At 39.2% G+C, this 23,049-nt stretch overlaps 1 protein-coding gene across 8 annotated transcripts in view; it reads right to left on the reverse strand.

Moving 5' to 3' along the window:
• CARMIL1 (capping protein regulator and myosin 1 linker 1) overlaps positions 1 to 23,049 on the reverse strand; it is a 306,909-nt gene that overhangs the window by 98,592 nt on the left and 185,268 nt on the right. For all 8 annotated transcript variants that reach the window (NM_001192903.1, XM_024983668.2, XM_005223775.5 and 5 more), the window contains 5 exons: positions 20,574 to 20,660; positions 10,677 to 10,780; positions 8,196 to 8,273; positions 7,982 to 8,058; positions 4,933 to 5,037 (listed from right to left, as the gene is read on the reverse strand). In NM_001192903.1, the coding sequence (NP_001179832.1) occupies positions 4,933 to 5,037; positions 7,982 to 8,058; positions 8,196 to 8,273; positions 10,677 to 10,780; positions 20,574 to 20,660 (451 nt within the window). The remainder of the gene's footprint in view (positions 1 to 4,932; positions 5,038 to 7,981; positions 8,059 to 8,195; positions 8,274 to 10,676; positions 10,781 to 20,573; positions 20,661 to 23,049) is intronic.

Genomic DNA, 23,049 nt, shown 5'->3' on the forward strand with positions numbered 1-23,049 from the left:
CACAAGTCAGTTCAATAAAATCCAACACCACTGAATAGGCTTGACAGAAAAATTTCACACATGCACCCACTTCCATTAATTACAGCAAAAGCAGGAGAGACCCTCAAATAAGCCTGGTGAGGAGCATAAAGATGCGTATGAGAAGGGTCCCACTCTCAAGCAAAGGAAACAAATGTGTGTGTGAATGACCATAATGCAAGGCAGACAGTCGTAAATGCTAGAGAGCATTTGCCACCTGGGGGTGACTAGAGGGCAGAACCAAGGCAGCTGCCACCTGGGGGTGATGACTAGCCGCTATCAGTGTTCCAGTGACTCAAAAACGCCCCAGGGGAGGAGGAGGTGAGAAGGTAGGAGATGTTTTCATGCGAGAGTATCTGAGACTTTCCCCCTTTAGTGATTCTCTGGCCTCATCCTCTGAGACAGAAAGTTCCCGAGGTGGACAGAGCACAAGAACTTGGCTACTTCCAGCTATGAAAACCACCCCTGTGGGTAAGAAGGCTGAAGGGAGTGTGTGTCTCTTTATTCCTTCAGTCCAGTTCACTGGCCCTTCCCAAACACTGTCCTACGACAAAGGGCTGGGCACATCTCATCTGTGGGCATGCCTCTCTGTTCAATCACTTCTTCAAGTGTTTCTCTTTTCCTCAGAAGGAACTTCTCTCCCGTTCTTGGGGGCAGTATCGAGACACTAGAAACCAAAAGGCCAGTCCTCGGGTCTCGACGCTATCACTAAGGTGGCCTGAAGGACATTACTTTTCCTTTCTGTGTCTCGGGTTCTCATCAGCAAATGGGAGAGTGAGGACAATACCAAAGAGGTTCCTACATTTCTAAGTTTTAAGTTTAGCCACGTATTTTAACACTGTATTACTATAATGTTGAGATGGAGGGAACATTCTTCCTATTTCTGACATGTAGGTTAAGGCCAAGAAAATAAATGGTGTCCTTTAACATACTTAACTATGGAAGGCCACTGATTAAAAGGTAATGACTCAGGAGACAAGTGAAAATAAATAACCCACAGAAACTGTCCCTAGTAAAATGAAGCAAAAGAGAGCAACTACAGCAAAGCATAGCAGACACTGGGGAAAACTCTTATCACAAGGCGTGTTGTTTCTTTTAACCCAGTGTAAACTGCCTCTGTGGTTTGATCCTCTTGGTCTTCAGTTATTAGTGCAAAACTGGTTAAGAGAAGAATTTGTATTTCATCTCCAAAGCTCTGGATATGTGGTACTAGTTATAATTTTGGAGTAGCACATCCCTCCATTTTAATGGTTCTATTAAGAATACTTGGCCAGGGCTATGGGGTTGGCAGAAGGGGGACCACGTGGCAGGGAGGGAGGGTGGTATAGGGAAGAAGGGGAGAGGGTGTGAAAGAAGTATAAGCCGTAAATGGGGCCGCGTGCCTCCCTAAGCGATGCTCGAGCAGGGAGCAGGCTTGGGACACACGAGAACCACTCTGTTCCAGAGATTTTAGGAAACACTAAAGGAACAGTGTCATCCTCTTCTTTAAAACCCCTTAAAATACTTTAATGTGGATGAAAAACAACCTCCAAGAAAATACACAACTGTGAAAAAAGCAATTACTCTCTTTGTATCGCTTTTGACAGATCTGTCATAGTGGGGAAGATCTGTTAAGTGGAGAAGTTCTATAAAATATGGATATGTCCAAACTTTAAAGTGTCACTCTCAAGAGAAGGGGCCTTTTTACCCTTCTTATGGCTACAAATTCCCCATCCTGTAAGAAATGAGGGTCTCCCACCACCACCCCCTACACCCACCCGGTACAGAGGGATGCAATGTGGTTTAGGAACAGGCCTGAGCCAGTGGTTGCTCAAAGAGAGTAACTGCTTTTTTTCACAGCTGTGTTCTTCCTTGGAGTAGTGGACTCTGCAGTGTTCCTCCCCAGAGCCCCCTCGACCATCGGTCCTCTATGGGAGCTGCCTCAGCTGCAGAAAAGTATCTCACTCAAGGTCACATCTGCTTCCAAGAGCAGCCTATATCCAAGGACTGATCAACACAGGGGTATAAAGGCCTAGCCCCCTCACCCAGCTCAGGGTCATTCCAACAACAAAGCTCCCATCAGGCGGGCTGAGGGCTTCACTGTGGCAGTCCCAGTTCAACCTCCCCTCTGTCCCATCCCACCTCCTTCCCGCCCACCCTGCACCTCACAGGTGGGATTCCAAAATCATTTCCTAATAAAATCCTACAGGTGAATTTTCATCTCTAACTTTGCTTCCCAAAAAACCCAATCTGTGACAGTGAGTTTGACAAAACTTGGCTTCTCTGAGCTTCAATTTCCTCAGCTGTAAAATAGGGATAATGACACCTTCCCATGGCTGCTGTCAACACAGCAGGTGACAGTTTGTGGAGACGCACCCAGTTCTGCGTCCAGCTTAGGGCAGTGTTTTGCAAGTTCCCTTCCATCCTCATCCTCTCACAGGTAATCCCAAGCACCTCTTTTCAAATTATAGTTTCACATTAAATGCACATATGAAATTTTGTTTATAGAATCTTGAGCCATCAGCCTTTTCTTCATGTTAAAAATTTTACAGGGTAAAATACAGACCTGAAGAGACCGTAGGCATACCTCATCCTAATGCAATTCACAGACACTGCATTTTTTTTTTTTTTTTTTTTAACAAATTGGAGGTTTGCTGCAATCCTGTGTCAAGCCAATCTACTGGTGCCATTTTTTAAAACAGCATTTGCTTGCTTCTCGCCTCTGTGTCCCATCTCACAATATTTCAATCCTTCCACCAGCAAAAAGATTACAACTCACTGATGGCTCAGATGATAGCTAGCCTTTTTTAGCAATAAAGTGTTTCTTATTTATGATATGGACATTTTTTGGACATAATGCTACTGCACACTTAATAAACCACAGTATAGTATGAACATAACTTTTATATGCACCAGGAAACTCAAAAATTCATGTGACTCACTATGTGATATTCACTTTATTGCAGGAAACTGGAACCAATCCTGCAGTATATCTGAGGTCTGCCTGGACTGATTTATTATTAAACATTCACATAACTAATAAGAGGTCACAATATTTAACACTGACAAAACAACTTTTAAATACAAATGTTTATAAGCCTATATCTATAATAAAGTACAAGTAAATTCATGTTCTTGTGGTGAGGATTATTCTATAAAATCAATTGCCCTGATCAATGAAGAACTACTCTATATTCTACAGGACCAAAAACATTGGAAGAATTAGTATACCATGCACCTGTCACTAAAACCACTTTGAATATGCTAACTTCATGCTGATACGATACAATAATATCAAATCTGGTTTTGCTTTCTACTCAGTGCCCCCCAGAACACAGTCCATTGTAAATGCTCGATAAATATCAATCAAATGAGTAAGTGTGTTTAAGTTATAAGGGATTCCCCTTCAGAATATTGATTCTCATAGCTTTATTCATATCCACACAAATAGCCTAATCATGGCTTTTTACTATTTGCAGCCGTTATATTTAGAGATCTCTAATATACAGATTCCATTTTTTCTGTTTGTTTTTTTTTTTTTTTTTTAAAGGCCAGGGAGAAGGGTAGTGGGAAAGGATAGTTAGGGAGTTTGGGATGGACATGTACACACTGCTATATTTAAAATGGATAACCAATTAAAAAAAATAAAATAAAATGGATAACCAGCAAGGATCTATTGTATAGCACATGGAACTCTGCTCAATGTAATGTGGCAGCCTGGATGGGAGAGGAGTTTGCAGGAGAATAGAAAAATGTATATGTATGGCTGAGTCCCTTTGCTGTCCACCTGAAATGACTACCACAACATTGTTAATTGGCTATACCCCTAACACAAAACAAAAAGTTTAAAACTTTTTTAAAAGGCCTGCTATAACATCAGAATTTCTTTTTTATTTTTTTATTTTTTTTTAATTTTATTTTATTTTTAAACTTTATATAATTGTATTAGTTTTGCCAAACATCAAAATGAACCCGCCACAGGTATACATGTGTTCCCCATCCTAGACCCTCCTCCCTCCTCCCTCCCCATACCATCCCTCTGGGTTGTCTTTTTTAGCACTTAGCTATAGATCAACTCTTTCTCAAGGCCTCTGTTGTTTTAGTCACACAGCACTTTGCAGAATACTGTTATCAAGAATTTCACAGCTCTTAAAAAGGGAATTTACAAATTAATTTGAAAAAAATGTTCAGTAAAATGAATAGCAGACATTGATTTTAACATTTCACACAAATTACAGGGGAAAACTGAATGCTGATTTACATGTTAGGTGGGGAAAGGAGAAATCTGTGTGCACATTTGAACATAACTGATAATATAGGTATTCATAACTAAAATTGAAAATACGTTCAATGAGAAATTAGATTCTACAGCCCTTTTCATTATTTCTGGCAATGATGAACAGAAATTCAGGGATAAGAAATTATTCTAACAAGTTCAACTTCACTGCTACTTGTCCACTGGGGCTATTCATCCATAACATAAGTTGCCTGCCAAGTAAAAATACCCAAACAGATAGATACCCAGGTAACCAGAAAGCAAAACACCTAAAAATTGGTTCTGTTGCACACACAAGTACATATAGTTTGATTATTATTGTTAGTAGAAATATTTAGAATTCACACAAGAGTCTACCTAAAATGGACTGAACAGAGGTCAGTATAAAGGCAATGGTATCCAGAAGCACTTTTATAGATCAGTGACTAATGCCAAGGTCACAAACCAAAGAAAGTTTTTTTCCCCTAGAAGATACAATAATATCAATAGCACACAATGTACTCGAAAAGAATTTGATTTCCTTTGTGACCCAAAGTAAAAGGCATTTTCATCTGCCTTGACTGTCTTGGGATTGTATGTCTTTTTTTCCTTCCCTCAAACACATTCATAATAACAAATTGAACTTTAAAAGCTCTGGAGAAAATGAATTAACCACTCACTTTAAGGGCTCAGGAGACAGTTTTGTGCCTGAAAGGTTGATTTGCATCAGAGCCAGAGAACTACTAAAAAACTGCTTGAAAGACGGCGGTACTTCTTTTCCTTTCCTGAAAAACAAATCATGACAGTCATACACTTAACCTTCCATCTCCACACCCCACTTCCCTATTGGCAAAATTATTCATTGGTAATTCAGACACTGTGAAATAATCCATGAATCAGTTGTATCCTCAGTAGAAATTTAAAAGTAAAAAGAAAAAAAAAGTCTGAAAGTAAATTCAGTCTACTTTTTAAAGTGATGTAAGAGAGGTTAAGAAATGTCATTAAATTTTAAAACATTTTATTTCTATTCTTCAAAGCCAAGGAACTCATTGAGTTCTATTTCTAGATCTCGAGGAAACTCCATATTTGAGTTTTTAGGAAATAAGTCAAAGAAGACATATATTTCTCACCAACTTAAAGAGCCTTCCCACTGGATGACATCAGATTGTTAAGGATCGCTACCTGTGTTTGGCGATATTTTCAGATGTAGAGGTCTCAGATGCGCCAAGATTGAGACTGGAGGTCAAGTCTGATTGGCAAGAAGCCTGCATGACGAATATCCTACTCGGCTCTTATAGCCATACCACAAATCTAATTATTTCAGGACAAATATTAGAAAAAAGACAAAACTGCAAAAGGAAAGGGTTATAACCTCCAAATATATCCCCTTGCTTGCTATTCCAGTGGGAAGTAGATCAAATCATACAACTCAACAAGAAGACAGAGTCAACACCACAATATGAGGGTTTAAGAAAAATGAAATCTCAGAGTCAAATTGGAATATCAATGCTTAGCTTATTTTGTTCCATCCGATAGAATTGTTGAAAGGATTCACTAAGTAAAGCACTTAGCCTGATGCCCTGTCAACACTCATTTAACGATAGCTATGCATATTCTGTGAGGGAATCATACTATCTCAGGGAGGAAGCCATCCTAGAAGTCCAGCTCAACCGTGTCTTATTCAACAACATTTTATGCAGAGGTCTAGGAAGCCTGTCAATATTTGAGAAAGGTTTTAAAACAGGACAATTTTGGGCTATTTGAGAAGAAAATAGCTATTTTTCTATTCTAAGCAGCAAGAATCTCTATTTGAGAGGATGAAAATAAATTCAAGAAGAAAGAGAATTCTGGTAGAATACATTCCAGATGTTTCAAACAACTCTGGTTTCAGATATCAGAAGGATATAAGCTTGAACACTCAGGTTCATTTTCTGATGAGCAAATGTTAATTTTTTATTTGAACATAGTTTTCTTTCTGTTACATCGTATTGGTGTCGATGTTCTAATGTTTCCAAATACTGCCCGTTTCTGAAGGATGATGATCAGTCACCCCACAAATGGCAGGCTTAGCTACTCTGGTGAATGGGATGTGAGCAGAAGTGATGTGTGCAATTTCCAGAGAGTTGGTTTACCAGCCACTGTGTGTGTTACCATCCTTCTTTCTCCTCTGCTATGTGACTGTCAATGTTCTAGAAAGAGGCTGCTCTGCCTCCCAGCGTGAAGTTGATGTGGCCGGCCCATAACGGACATGTTGCAAGATCACGGTTGTGGAAAGCTATAGAAAGGGTGGTGGGTTGGGGGTAATCATTTGTTACTGGAACAACCTGACCTATCCTGACTGTTACACTTCTGAAATTATCCGTGAATCACAGTATGAACAGACTGGCTAACAATCTACAACTCAGTGCAAATGCAGCAATTTTGACATAATTTACTAGGGGCTTCCTATGATTACATCTAGGTAAGGGAGTGGGTATTAAACAGTGTAATCACATCCTCTCATTTGGAAGACAAGGCAATTTGTTAGCAGTTTCGCTCTACAAGCTTAATAGCTCTACTGACAACCAATCATCATAAAAGAGCTGATTAGATGAAGATCCTTATAGTACTATAATATCATTTCTAACCCAATTCCTCAGTCTATCATAGCTCCACTAAAGCATGGTTTCATGAGCTCTCTTCAAATTCATGGGTTGATGGGGCAGTCAACTTAATACCCTCTAAGGTCTTTGAAATACAGTACCTAAGAAAACTCCCAACTTCTCCCATTGTTTTATCTCCTACACTTTACACTTTCTGATCATATCTGGTTGAGGTATTTGTGGCATATTTTTGCTATCCTAAAGATTTACATCACTGTTAAAGTAAGGGACCAGGAGTACTTTAAAATGTAGAATAACTTATTTATGAGGCATAATTGTAGAAGAAAGCATGTTTAATTCTGATTTTTTCCAACAAAGTGACTATTATCCCTTGGAATATATAAAGCTTTAAAAAGGTGAGCCAATAAAAGAGGAGATAATATTAGGCAGTCTTCCATGCTATTAAAGAGCATATCATGACTTTGATATTGTTTATGACTTGTGGTAACAAATGCTGAGTGCTGAATTGTATTAATGCATTAAATGATAGTAGAATACCAAATCTAAAATAGCCCATGTACTTTTCATCATTCTTCTGCATTCTCCCATTCTAAGCTGCTGCTTCTGCTGTGTGTGAATATCTGTTACTTCTAATCTACTGCCTGGTTTTGCAAACAATTCTACATGAATTGTAGAATTCTACATGAAGGTAGAAGTGAGGCGCTGAGGCTGGCCGGCCACTTCCACAAATCAGAATACTAGAGCTCTAGGCTGACTATTGTCTTTGCCTCCCAGACACAGTTGAGACTTACTTCAAAGTGCATTATTGAGAAACACCTTCAGACGTTTCTAAAAGGATTTTTACCATATTTAGAGAGAATGCCTGTCCACATACGAGAAATGGCACCTTATTACAGAGTTCAGATAGGCAGGCTGGAGTTCTTGATAAGAACCTTGTCATGCAGGGAGAAAAGACATAACAAAAATTTGAGCTTGCAAGGTCTATTATTCATCAATAATGGTTTAGGACCATCTCCTCTTTCACATACAACATGCACCCTTTATTACTGTTTTCATCTTACTACAATGTTCTCTGAGAGAAAGACACTCCTAAAAGATGATGATAATAGCAGGAATGACTTCATACCGGTGAGAAAACACAGTTCTGGAGAGATTGAGCACAGCTAAATACTGAAGGCAGCCACGCAGAAGAGCTCCACAGACCTGGGAAAGAAACAATCACTCTTATTTTCAAATATTTCTAAGACTAAGAGAATATCTTATTAGGGAGAAAGCCCATTGTTTCCCATCTTATAAATAGCTGTTCTGAGACCCCTTGAGCAATATAAAAAAAATATTACCATGTCCAGGGAACATTCAGTATTGGATAAATCCAGATGAGCAATGGCATTTGGCTGGGCCAAAAAACTGTACATGGACTTGAAATAAAAAATAAAAACCAAATATATTAGGATCCAGAAAACACATGCCCACAGGCACATGCCCACACACAATGCAAGTTAATATTTTAAATAAAGTTGCCCCAAAACCACCCAGGATCATGCTTCACTCTTCCCAAGAGGATCAGCAGAATTTTTTGTCATTCTGTTACCTTCCCTGAGAGCAAAAATCCAAAGAATATTTTAAATTATACATGTTTTTTTAAAAAAGGCCAAATGGAATCTTGGCTACCAAACCCCCTTTTTGCTACATATGACTTAGTTTTTCTGATTAGCTCTATTTTTGTTATATTATTTTGGGACCGTGCTAATTGATTTTAACTGTTGAGAATGAAATACCACCTGAATTGCAGCCACCCTATCAAAATACTAACGACTTTTGAAAGCGTTCAAGGAACCACTACTTTGAATTTGAAACAAAGGCTGGTAGTTTCAGAATATATATTCTCTTTTTGGGTCAACAAAAAAATTTTTATATCCTTAGTTACCTCCAAAATCTAACAAGAAAGTGCCTGACAACACGATTAGTTGTTTTTTTTGGGGGGGGGAGGGGGGTTAAAATGTCATTTATAGCTAAGACACTTCAGTTTCTAGGGAGTCACAATGCATAAATGATCCCCTCATCCCTGTACAAGGCTATCAGAACAATAAAATTAATAACTCTGTTATTCTCTAATTGCCTATGTGAGTAGTAACTGCCAACAGCCACCAACAGCAAACCAAATCCAAGCTCCTGCCACCAGGCAAATAGCTAACCTCTGCTTCGCTTCAGTGGATGCCTTGAAAGACTTGAAAAAACAAACAAGCTTACACTGAGACGTCCTAGTCCTTGGCAAAGATTCCTGAGTGTAGCAACATAGCTGTAGATGGTTGAGAAAATTCCTCTCTACTAAGGAATTCAGAAGAGCAACAGGCTGGACTAAAAGTATTTTAGAATACTCAGACACAGAGAATGTACTGTATTATGAAAATTCTGATTCAGAAAAATCTTTTTTTTTTTTTTTTTCTCACTTAACGAAGATCTGATTCTCTTTGCCTGGCACTGCGATTTTACTCCTGGTCACCAGCTGGGGGAGCTCTAATCACCCTCAAGTGGTGACAAGACCCTACTTGGCCAACACCTCCAGTAGGCCCTGCTAGGCTGGGTTATCCCTTGAAGCACCAGCTGAATGGCTCTCAGAACTTCAGCACGTAGGGGCTAGAAGCCCACTGCCACTCAGGCCTTATCATTCCACTTGCCCTTCCCCAGAAGCCCCGCTGTGACAGGACTCCCGGCCAGCTCCTTGGCTGTCTTAGGTGCCTATGGATGTCCCTTCTTGTTTCATCTTCAGGCTCCACTTTTTCTCGCGATTCTGTTAGTGTGCCACTGTAACGTTTTGGCGGTTTCCCAGCAGACCCCTGGTTTCATGTTTGGAGGGAGCAGATTTATGAATCGCCAGGGAAAGGCACAACTCAGGTTGGACAACACACTGAAAAAGTCATGGCACACCAGGAAGCAAGGACTATGTAAATGAGTTCAAGTGTAAGGGAGAGCAAATAACTACAAAAAGGACTGTGGCAACATTCCCTGTCTTACAAGGAAAGTAAAACAGAAGAGAAATGGGAATACAGGTCACAGCATTTTTCACTCCCATAAAGCAATGAGATGCAAATGAAGGTCCTTTGAAGAGGTCCAGGTACTATAGGCCCCCTTGATAAAGGAGCATTTATTCTAAATTCTATCCTGGTGACCAGAGGGAAGGGGACCATTCACCCCATCTGACAATGAGATGATTCCCAATTCACTCTATCAACAAGATCTGCCAAACGCTGATATTACTGAGTCAGAGGCATGAAAAACCTTGTTACCACTGAAGGGAAACTTTTCCCTTCACACTCAAACTTTCAAAAGTAGCCCCAGTTTGACCCCTAACCCTCCCCTTCTTTACTGTATTCATGGAACATTGGACTGAAGTTCATCCCAACATCCTTTTCCTTCACAAACTATGTTTTTAAAAGCCACTGGTCTTCCTAATAATATTATTCAATGATAAGTTAATTCACTTTTCACCTCTAATCTTTCTTATCAGACAATTTTAACAGGTGCAACAATGCTTTGAAATGTAGAAAAAATTTCTTCAGACTAAGTATTTGCAGAAAGAATTTAAACTTCAACAACCTTAAGTGAGAGAAGGAAAAAAAATGTACGAGATAGATTACATTTAATGAAGGCAAGCTCTGAATATTTCTCTAAAACACTTATAAGCTCATAACTAAATGATTTTAAGATGTCATGATAAAAGGAGATGTGGGAAAATACATTACAAAGCCCTGTTGAGAAATTATTCCAGGCTTATTAAGTACAGTTTCATGGAAGATGGCAGGAAGGGAAAGAAAACCCACCGAGAGGTCATCTCCGCGAAGGATGTTCCCTGAGAGGTCCAGATGGACGAGGGTGGTGGCGGTCAAAGGGTTGGCACTCAGTGACTGAGAAAGGCTATTCACCCCTGCAACAATAACAAGATGAAGCTTAGTTTCCATTCCAGGAACAAAAATGAGTTCTGTGATTTTCTTTAAAGGGTCCAACAGCCCCATCAACAGGCAGGACTGAGATTAACCAGAAGCACCATTCCCAAAAGGCAGCTTGAGGATGGTCTTCTGACATCTTCTCAAGAAGAACAGGTTAGTCAGTCACAGACAACCAACTCACTGATGAGGAGGAGAATGAAATGGAATCAGCTTCATCCTGTTCCACTTCTAATGGTGTGGAGGGAGAAGATTTTACTTTGAAGTCTTAGAATGATGCAAACAATCTAACTGATCATTTTTATCCCTTTCTCAATCCTGCCAGGTGATTCTTGCCTTAATGTACAGTATTAAAAGGATGCAGATTCAGAGTCAGATACTTTAGACTACTGAAAGTATGTGGAAGTTAATCTAGGAATGTACTGCTCTGCCTAATGCATTATATTCAAGGCAAAATTTAGATTGAAACAGACTTTACAAAGAGAAAATGCTCTGTACACAATGGAACAAGCAATCAAAAGGAAAAACTGATAATTATCACTCTACACACTATTTATATAAAATAACATAAATGATTCAAGTCAACTCTAACATAAATGGATGAATATATGAGGAGGCAAGATTGCTCTGCAAAGAGAGAGGTATGGTCTACTATCTCTGGGTAATAGGAACTGAAATAGGCCTTTTAGCACCTTGTGGTAGGTAGATTTTCATCAGGACACTTTAAAATGTGAGCCCAGAAAGGACTGTTCCCTCCCTGAGATTTAAAGAGGTCAAGACACACAATTATCACTGATGATTATTCTTTAGATAACAGGCATGTGGGATACTGCAATGCTTTTTCTGTTTCTACTCAAAGTCCATTGTTCCAAATCGTGCATTTTGGAAATAAAACTATTTCTAAATTGGGTATACTATTATAAATCATTTTGTTTTTCTTTTTCATTAAAATTCTTCTTGAAAATCCCAGGCTGTCTTAGCCACCTAAAATAGGGGATGGGGTTTTTGTCCAGACATGGATAATTTCTTCATCAGATAAGGGGCAAGGGTCAGGCCAAAATTGCTCATGAGTGCAGAACCCCAAGAGGCACTTCAAGAAAAAAAAAGAAAAAAGCTGAGCATTACAAGTACAGCCCCACGTGAGAGCAGTTCTCTGCTCCAAGTTTAGAATGTGTGGCACTGATGAAGAGGTTATTATCTTATCCTTCAGCTTTGGAGAGGTACAAAGAACCAACTCCAGTGTGCATCTGATAAAGGCTACTGAGCCATTTCTTGATGGTAAGTGTGCATCTGGGTTTGTATAGAGAAGACTTCAAAACACAGAGGGGAAAATAGTTTACTTATATACATGCAAGAATTTCTTGGGCCATCAACTCAGCATTTATTAAGTGCTCATAACATGTTTATAAAATGCTGGAGATTGGGAGGTATGTGTAAATAAGACTCATTCTTTGCCCTCAGAAAATTCAAAGACCATCAGGAAAGAAGCTAAATAAATTCCATGATGAAAAGCCAGAGCTATGCAAGGATTTATTCAATGCAACAAATCTTTATTTAAAGGCTACTGTATAGCAGGCATAGGCTTTTGAGACTCAGAGAATAATTCACCCTCTCAAAGGCCATACAGTAGGAAACAGAGACAGTTGAATAATCACAATTTAGTGAGGTCAGTATTATCAAAGCTGCGTATTGTCACCCTGCTTATTTAACTTATATGCAGAGTACATCATGTGAAATGTCAGGCTGGATGAAGCACAAGCTGGAATCAAGACTGCTGGGAGAAACAGCAATAACCTCAGATATGCAGATGACACCACCCTTACGGCCCTTACAGCAGGAAGCAAAGAGGAACAAAAGAGCCTCTTGATGAAAGTGAAAGAGGAGACTGAAACAGCTGGCTTAAAACTCAACATTCAAAAAACAATTATCATGGCATCCGGTCCTATGACTTCATGGCAAATAGATAGGGAAACAGTGACAGACTTTATTTTCTTGGGCTCCAAAATCACTGCAGATGGTGACTGCAGCCATGAAATTAAAAGATGCTTGTTCCTTGGGAAAAAAACTATGACCAATCTAGAGAACATATTAAAAAGCAGAGATTACTTTGCCAAAAAAGGTCTGTCTAGTCAAAGCTATGTTTTTTCTGGTATGGATGTGAGAGTTGGACCCTAAAAAAGTTGAGTACTGAAGAATTGATGCTTTTGAACTATGGTGTTGGAGAAGACTTTTGAGAGTCCCTGGGACTGCAAGGAGATCAAACTAGTCCATCCTAAAGGAAATCAGTCCTGAATATTAATTGGAAGGACTGATGCTGAAGCTGAAGCTCCAATACTTTGGCCACCTGATGCGAAGAACTGACTCATTGGAAAAGACCCTGATGCTGGGAAAGACTGAAGGCAGGAGGAGAAGGGGATGACAGAGGATGAGATGGTTGGATGGCATCACCAACTCGATGGACATGAGTTTGAGCAAGCTCTGGGAGTTGGTAATGGATAGGGAGGCCTGGTGTGCTGCAGTCCACGTGGTTGCAGAGAGTCAGACATGACTGAGTGACTGAAGTGAACTGAATACTATCAAAGAAGTAAGAGCCAAGGGCTTGGCAGTGAAGGTGGTGCAGATTTGATACTGTTAAACAAAAGGAACTTGCGATAGCCTCTAGAAAAGGTTGATTTCTGGAGGTAACTTTATGATTGTTCAAATGACCAACTTCCTTAAATTTGTCTGCTACTGGTAGTACCAATGTATTTTGTAATGGCATAATTGAGTCCAAAACATTTGGAAAACATCAGACTTTCATCAAGAAAATAATTTTTAAAATTATGACCTTAGTGAGGTATAAAAAAACTCAATAAATAAATTCTGAAATTAGAAGGTGAAATTAGTCTTGACAGCAAAACACTCCTTGACAAATATGGGTGCTTGGCAGTTGGCCAATGTCTGATTAGAATTGGGAGAGAATTGTGTTATCAGCTCAGCTTCAAGCTACTGAGACAGAATGAAGGCTTTCCTCCCCTACCTCTTGAGCCCATTCCACGTGAGGCCTGGGATAATAAGCACAGTAATGGCAGGGAATTACAAAAATATAGGATGGAAAGAATCAGGGCTCTTCCAACCCAAACTACACACAAATTTTCATGCTATTCTCAATTCTGGCTATCTAGTGATTTTGACCATTCTTCATATTTATTATTGGAGTGTTTACAGCTGGAAAAAGGTGGTACCAGATGGCCCTGCACTGACATAATCTGGCAACCAGCAGGACATTTACTAGAAATCCAGAAAACTATCACTTAGCTCACATCTGAGGAAGAGAAAGGATATTTGGACACAGTGTGGATGTCATGGGGAGATTTAAAAAAAAAAATCTGCCTTGAATTATGGAGTCATGAATATAAATGTTTTCACAGAAATAAAATATGTTAGTCAAATTCAGCAAAAGTTTAAAAGTGCAATTTAATCTGAGTTATTTTAAATCCACAGACCTTTCAGATCCTTTGTGACAGTCTGCAAGAATACTGAAAACCTTTAAGAAATCAATTTTTTAAAAGGCAGCATTTCAAGATATACATCCTAGGAAGGATGACTTAAAATTCTTTGGGTCACATGTTATAAAACAATATTAATTCTCAAACATATTTTATTGCAGAAAAGAGATAAAGGTGTGGATCTTCATTTGTAAAGGGTGGAGGGCATGTGGGGCTGTCTTGATTCAGGGGAAGCTGAAGAACCTGCCCACTCCCATCACTGGGAGGGAGAGGGCATCTCTCAGGTACCTCAGGACCCAAGCTTGCCTTCAGAAGGATCAAAGATTGTTACGTCCCTCTATCTGTCTTCTATTAATAATAATGAACAAATATATTAAATATCAAGTTTAAAAAAAAAAACCTCTACCTTAAGAAAGAGTTAGACTTATGAAGCACGTGATACATGATTTTACAAGAAAAAAATTTACCCTTTAAATAGAAGAGTAACAAAGGAGGGGACCTAGCAACTTCCTCCAAAAGAAATATAAGTGACTAAGGAACAAGGGGGAAAAGCCAACTAAGCAATAACTGAAGAAACTAAAATTAAAATATCAGAACATGTGTGTTCATATGCTTGATAAACAATAAAAAAGAAAGAATAATATCCACTGATGGTGAGAGTATAAAGAGGATTGTACAAAATATTTGGAGGACAAACTTGACAATACATGTCAGAAACAGCTTTTTAAAAATTATACAAACTCTGACCTCACAATTCTACTTACAAGAATTTTATCCTAAAGAAGAAATTAACTCATGACTGGTGATTAGATATAGATGTCATATTAGGGTGTTTTGCACTATTGAATTTAAAACGGTCTACATGTACAATATTAGATTATGTGCATAAGTGAGGGGACATTTTGCATACACTGGGCTATCACATAGCATTGAAAGTGACCAAGTGTTTACTGACACAAAAGATCACAATTTACTATGGGGGATAGGGGAAGAAGTTTACGAAACAGTAATCACATATCATAAAATAGTATAATCACATATATACATGTGTGTGTTTTTGTAGATATTTATATTTAAAAAAAACTACTTACCGACACAAAACAGTGCAGAAGAACAAGTACCAAAGTGTCAACAGTGACAATCTTGTATTGACTTGGTACTCGTATTGCAAGTAGTTTTTGCTTTCTTAGTCATACTTTTCAGAATCTTCGAAGTCTGTACCATAATATGTAATGCACTGATAATCATCAGGAAAAGGGTTTTTATAAAACTGATTTGCTGATGTAGAACACTGATAACAGAAAGGGACTACATCTTAGCTTTCAGATCTATAGATGGCTTTAGGCATCAGGACAGAAAACACTGGCTCCTGGTGAATTGTTTCCCTTCGGAAAGTTACTTTTGTCCCTTCATCTTAAACATGTGGACACAATCATGGCATGAATGGAACGAACCCAAATTTCAACTCACTCACCATGACTGCACGGTTGGAATAAAGTAGGAACGGATGGATAGTAAACCATTCCCGGACCACTTTGCTTTACCCACTCACCCATGACACAGCAGTGAGAACATGCAGTGCCAGGTGCCAGGGACACAGCAATGAAGGACACAAGACCCTTGCCAGCTAGAACCTTGCAGGCTAGGACACAACCAAAATACAGTGAAACATGCACTGAAGTTGAGGGATTTACAAAGTGCTATGGAATGCAGAGAAAGGGGCATCCAGTTCTGCAGGGGGTGGTGAGAGGAGGTTGTCTGAGAAGGACTTCAAAGAGAAAAGGAGACAGAAGCTGAGTCTTCCAGGAGGAGCACTAATTCACCAGATTTGTGGGTGGGGACACTGAGGTTGTCCTGGGCAAAATAGGAACATATAAAAATACATGATGGAAAAACACTATATGATGGAAGGGAGGAAGGAAAGAGAAGGGAGGGAAGGAGGAAGATGATGGTGGCAGGGACAACATGGCACTCTGTGCCAAAAATGACACTATACATTTTAACCCATTTAATCCCACCACCTCTGACAAAGTAGAGACTCAAATTTCCATATTATAAATGAGGTTGCTAAGGAATCAAGGGACTGAGATGTATTAATGTATTTGTAGTTAAGTAAAAATGTTAGGACTCAAGCCTAGACAATCTGCTGGAGAACTGGCAATCACTACACATATTGTCCTCAAAAGACAGCCATATGTTAAGGAGTGGCAAATTACTCAAGAAAGTTTCATTTTACACCCACACTGGGTAGCACCACTATATCAGGTGTTGGAGAGATGGAGACAAGAAACACACACGTGTGGCAAAGACAGCCCCCTTCTCATAGGGAAAACACAAAATTCATACAATGATGTTAGATATGACCTAGAAGTGACACAAAGGAAAAAGTAAGTGATTCTGTTGAAGCCTCAGGAATAGGGAAGACATGTCAGAAGAGATGATCATAGATGAGGGTTTTGTAAAATATACTGAAGCTCTCTAAAAATATTTGGAGATGTGTGACATAAGAGAAAATATGTATTGGTCTCTGCCCCCCTTGCTGGTTCCTGGCACAGAGCTCCTCAAACCCCTGTAATTTCCTGGGCGATAAAAACACTAGAAACATCCCTTGTTCTGATATTTGTCTTTGACCCTGACTCAGGGTTCCCAAAACTCCTATAAATTCGTAAGTGATAAGAGCAGTAGGAGCATCTTTTGTTCTAATGAAGCAACTCTGGGTGGGCTCCTGGATGGGGACTGGTCATCAGAATGACCAAGCCACAATGAGCAGCTTGGAATTCCATCCCCACTCCCACCCACCAACACTTCTGCACAAAGGGGAGAGGGCCTGGAAATGCAGTTAATAATTGATCATGCCTATGTGATAAGGCCTCCATGAACATACCATGGGTTCTGGAGAGCTTCTAGGTTGATGAACACATCGGCACATGGAGGGTGACACGCCCCAAATCTCCAGGAACAGAAGCTCCTGTGCTTGGCACCCTCCCAGTCCTCACCCTGTGGATCTCTTCTTCTGGCTGTTCATCATCTGGATCCTTTACCCTTAATAAACTAGTAAATGCGGGGAGAGAGGAGGGAGGGGGGTTCAGGATGGGGAACACATGTACAGCTGTGGCGGATTCATGTTGATGTATGGCAAAACCAATACAATATTGTAAAGTAATTAACCTCCAATTAAAATAAATAAATTTATATTTTAAAAAAATAATTAAAAAAAATAAACTAGTAAGTGTAATAAGCACTTCCCTGAGTTCTGTGAACCACTCTAGCAAATTAGAGAGACTTCAGAACCTCTGATAACCTGGGCTTGTCAATAGGCATGTAAAGGGCATGGAGGGAGAGGAGGGTGTTGGGGGCATAACAGTCTTGTGGGACAGAGCCCTTAACTTGTGGGATTTGACGTCATCTCCAGGTAGATACTGAGCTGAATTATAGGATACCCAGCTGGTGTTGCAGAGAACTGCCTGGTGTGGGGGGGAAACGTCCACATATCTGGTGACCAGAAATATCAGAAGTGACATGTTTTGTGTGAGTAGTAAAGGAGACATACAGAGAAACACAGAAGGAAGAATGGAGATTTTTCCAATACAAGATGAAAGAAAAACTTTTCAAGTACAAAGGCATGATGTATGCAGGAAGATTTCAATTGTTAGTAGTAGTGTTATAAAGGGGACAATATAGCAAAATAAGAACAGAACAGAAGAAAATGGGAAGATGGTGAGTGGAGTCAGGAAAGAACCTGGGGAAAGAAAGGCAACTTCCAAGACAGGAAATAGAGCGGGTACAGCAAGAGTGATGAATGTAACTGCAGTTAGGCCCAACCATTTTCTGTACACCAGACAGTCCATCTGACAGGATTATGTGTATGTGGGGGCAGGGGGAGTGTGATAGCAAAGAAGTCTTTCCAAGGATGAACCAAAAAAACACAAACAGTAGTAATCCTTTGGTAAGATACAGAATCAATGCAAAGAAATAGAGGAAAACAATAGGAGGGGGAAGACTAGAGATCTCTTCAAGAAAAACTAGAGATACCAAGGGAACATTTCATGCAAAGATGGGCTCAATAAAGGACAGAAACAGTATAGACCTAACAGAAGCAGAGGATGTTAAGAAGAGGTGGCAAGAACACACAGAAGAACTATACAAAAAAGATCTTCGTGACCCAGATAATAACGATGGTGTGACCACTCACCCAGAGCCAGATATCCTGGAAAGCAAAATTAAGTGGGCCTTAGGAAGCATCACTATGAACAAAGCTAGTGGAGGTGATGGAATTCCAGTTGAGCTATTTCAAATCCTAAAAGATGATGCTATGAAAGTGCTGCACTCAGTATGCCAGCAAATTTGGAAAACTCAGCAATGGCCACAGGACTGGAAAAGGTCAGTTTTCATTCCAATCCCAAAGAAACGCAGTGCCAAAGAATGCTCAAACTACCACACAATTGTACTCATCTCACACGCTAGTAAAGTAATGCTCAAAATTCTCCAAGCCAGGCTTCAACAGAACATGAACCATGTGCTTCCAGATATTCAAGGTGGATTTAGCAAAGGCAGAGGAACCAGAGATCAAATTGCCAACATTCGCTGGATCATAGAAAAAGCAAGAGAATTCCAGAAAAACTTCTGCTTTATTGATTACGCCAAAGCCTTTGACTGTGTAGATCACAACCAACTGTGGAAAATTCTTCAAGAGATGGGAACACCAGACCACCTTAGGTGCCTCCTGAGAAATCTGTATGCAGGTCAAGAAGCAACAGTTAGAACCAGACATGGAACAACAGACTGGTTCCAAATCGAGAAAGGAGTATATCAAGGCTGTATATTCTCACCCTGCTTATTTAACTTATATGCAGAGTACATCATGTGAAAGGCCAGGCTGGATGAAGCATAAGCTGGAATCAAGATTGCTGGCAGAAATATTAATAACCTCAGATACGCAGATGACACCACCCTTATGGCAGAAAGCAAAAAGGAACTAAAAAACCTCTTGATTAAAGTGAAAGAAGAGAGTGAAAAAGTTGGCTTAAAACTCAACATTCAAAAAACGATTATCATGGCATCCAGTCCCATCACTTCATGGCAAATAGATGGGGAAACAATGGAAACAGTGACAAAATTTATTTTCTTGGGCTCCAAAATCACTGCAGATGGTGACTGCAGCCACTGAAATTAAAAAACGCTTGCTCCTTGGAAGAAAAGCTATGACCAATGTAGACAGCATATTAAAAAACAGAGACATTACTTTGCCAACAAAGGTCCATCTAGTCAAAGCTATGGTTTTTCCAATAGTTATTAGCATCGAAGAATTGATGCTTTTGAACCGTGGGGTTGGAGAAGACTCTTGAGAGTCCCTGGGACTTCAAGGAGATCAAACCAGTCCATCCTAAAGGAAATCAGTCCTGAATATTCACTGGAAGGACTGATGCTGAAGCTCCAATACTTTGGCCACCTGATGCAAAGAACTGCCTCACTAAAAAAGACCCTGATGCTGGGAAAGATGGAAGGAGGAGGAGAAGGGGATGACAGAGGATGAGATAGTTGGAAGGTATCACGGACTCAATGGACATGAGTTTGAGCAAGCTCTGGAAGCTGGTGATGGACAGGGAAGCCTGGTGTGCTGAAGTCCATGGGGTTGCAAAAAGTTGGACACAACTGAGCAACTGAACTGAACTGAATATACAGAAATATCAAACCACTATCTTATGCTCTTGGAACTAACAGAGTGTTGTAAGTCAACTATATTTTATTAAAAAAAAAAATTGCTAAATCAAAAACAAAACAACAACAACACAACACAAACAGCTGCCTTTAGGAACAGGAGGCAGGACCGCAACTCAAAGCTGAAAAAGTTGAAGACTGCATGTGGACATTCAGATTATTCTCCAGTATGAAAGCATTTCACTTTAGAACACCAGAATTTCAATCAGATAACTTCTTTACTTTAAAACTGCCAGAGCATTACAATACACATACAGTTGACCCCTGAACAACACGAGGATTAAACTGCGCATAACTAATTGCCAGCTGTCTGTCTCCACAGTTCCTCCACTTCTGCAGATTGAACTAACTGTGGATCATGCAGTACTGTAGCATTTACTATTGAAAAATAACCACATGTAAGTGGACCCGGCAGTTCAAACCCATTGTTCAAGGATCAACTACATTACTAAAGGCAGATACATAACTGAGTAATAATTCTAACCATGTATAAGGAAGCATGGGGCAGTAAATACATTATCGATACAAAGTTAAGTAAATAAAGTTAAATAAGTAAGATATACTGTACCTTTAGGTGACAATGAGGTTTTAGACAAATTTAAATGCTTTAATCCCTTTGGGAGTTTGGCAAATTGAATGCTTAAAGAAGACACACCTGTGAAAGGAAGGAAAGAAAGGGATCATTAGAATTTTTAAGTTGTCAGGATTGCATTTGTTTTACAATGCCTGAAAATTAAGTTTGACTCCAATTTAAGTGCCTGTTTTTCCTAACGTTAGTTGTTTTCTAGTCATCTACTATCATGCCTCCTTTACTTTCTCTCCTAGCTAGGGTAAGAGAAAGGCATAATAATTATCAAAACTTTACCAGTAGAGATGCTTTTCTTTGGACTAAGTGTTATCCTCTCTTCAGAGTGCTATTTCAAATGCAAATAGTCTTGGAAAGAGTGATGTCATTTCCCCTCCTTTTCTTTTTAGCCTCTGTCTTAATGAGTTGATCACTCTTCTGGGTGGGCGGATGTGTACTATTTAATTATTGTCAAGAAAAACAATGTGGCATTATTCAGATAACAGCTTTACTTTAAGCAGGTGAATTCCAGTATTGAATTTGCTTACAGCTAACAACCTTAGACAAAGCATCAGAGCATGTTTTAACCTACCTTCTTGAAGGTAGGTTTGGAAACATAAAATAACTCCCAAGGAATTTACAGTATTAAAAATCAAGTGGTTTCTAAATTTAATGATCAGGGTGTGAGATTGTGAAAACTCCCTCACTCACCTAAGGATTACAATGAGTGTAGACTCTCTTCTGGGAGGAAGTAAGTAACAGATAAACAATCAATGTATGTCCTACAGGGCCTTCAACCAACCCCCTGCTTCACCTGAGTTATGACCTCCCCAGGGGCATGTTTTGAGAAACATCCTAAAACAGTATTAACTGTAAGGTCCCATAGACTGGTTCTCAGACCCCAGTTCTCTCCTTACCCACAGTAAGGAACTACCGTGCTAGCTGCTGCCTATCACATAACCCCAAATTAAATATAAATTTTATCAAGTAATAAGTACTACTCTAGAAATAAACTAAACATCATTCAGCTTGATTAAGCCTTTAGATGGGTGTTTCCCCAAGGATGGCAGGTACTGGGAGACCCTGCCTGTCTCCCACAGCATTTCCCAAACAAGTCTGACAATCACTGGATTAAGTACTGTTAAAAAGGTTTTTTAATTAAAAGTATGTCTAGAGATTTAAATATTCTAAACCATAGTGTTAACTACAAAGAGGGGAGAGGTCTGATATTTAGTCAATACATTCTTGTAAAATGAATTGATTTAAATATTTTAAATTAAGACATCAAAATTTGGGTATACGATTCAATAACTGGAGCCTATTATACAGAGTGAAGTAAGCCAGAAAGAAAAACACCAATACAGTATACTAACGCATATATATGGAATTTAGAAAGAGGGTAACAATAACCCTGTATACGAGACAGCAAAAGAGACACTGATGTATAGAACAGTCTTTTGGACTCTGTGGGAGAGGAAGAGGGTGGGATGATTTGGGAGAATGGCATTGAAATTTGTATAATATCATATACGAAACGAGTCGCCAGTCCAGGTTCGATTCACGATACTGGATGCTTGGGGCTGGTGCATTGGGACGACCTAGAGGGATGGTATGAGGAGGGAGGAGGGTTCAGGATGGGGAACACATGTATACCTGTGGCAGATTCATTTTTATATATGGCAAAACCAATACAATATTGTAAAGTTAAGTAAAATAAAATTTAATTAAAAAAAATTGGGGTATACAATTCAAGCCATGCTTAGAGTGAAGTCTATAGTTCTAAATACACAAGTGAATAAAGAAGAGCTGTAAACTAATAATTTAAGTATCCACCTCACAATGTCTAAAAAGCAACAATAAATTAATCCCCATTTCATCTCCATAAACAGAAGGAAAGAAATAACAAAGGGAAGACCTCAATTGAATACAAAGCAGTCATAAAATAAATTTAACAAAGTATGTTCTTAAAAAATAAAATTAATAGATCCCAGCAAGACTTTAAGAGAGAGAGAAAGAGAAGGATCAAAGTATTAAAATCAGAAATGAAAACAGAACACCAGAAGAGATCCTACAAACACTACAAATGGAACAGAAGGGTGTAAGAGAAAAAAAAACTACAGATCAAAAAATGTATCACTGCAGAAGAAATCCTTCTGAAAAATACAACTTAGCAAAACTTACTTAAGAAATAACATCCCCTATCTAAGAAAATAATAAATCTACTATTAAAAACCTCTCCACAACCAAAAGCAAAAGAAGCCAAATATAAGAGTATGCATTGTATAATTCTATAGTGGTGAGGTTCCAGAATAAATAAAGCTAATCTATCGTAACAGAAGGCAGAATACACAGACAAGTCCGTGCATTTTCATAACGTCCTACTTCTTGACCTTCATGGTGGCTGCGTGACAGCATTCCCTTCGGAAAAATTCACTAAGACCTAAACTTGGAATTTACAGACCTTTATGAATATACATTA

This window comes from Bos taurus, chromosome 23, assembly GCF_002263795.3.
Source record: "Bos taurus isolate L1 Dominette 01449 registration number 42190680 breed Hereford chromosome 23, ARS-UCD2.0, whole genome shotgun sequence".
Taxonomy (NCBI): Eukaryota; Metazoa; Chordata; class Mammalia; order Artiodactyla; family Bovidae; genus Bos; species Bos taurus.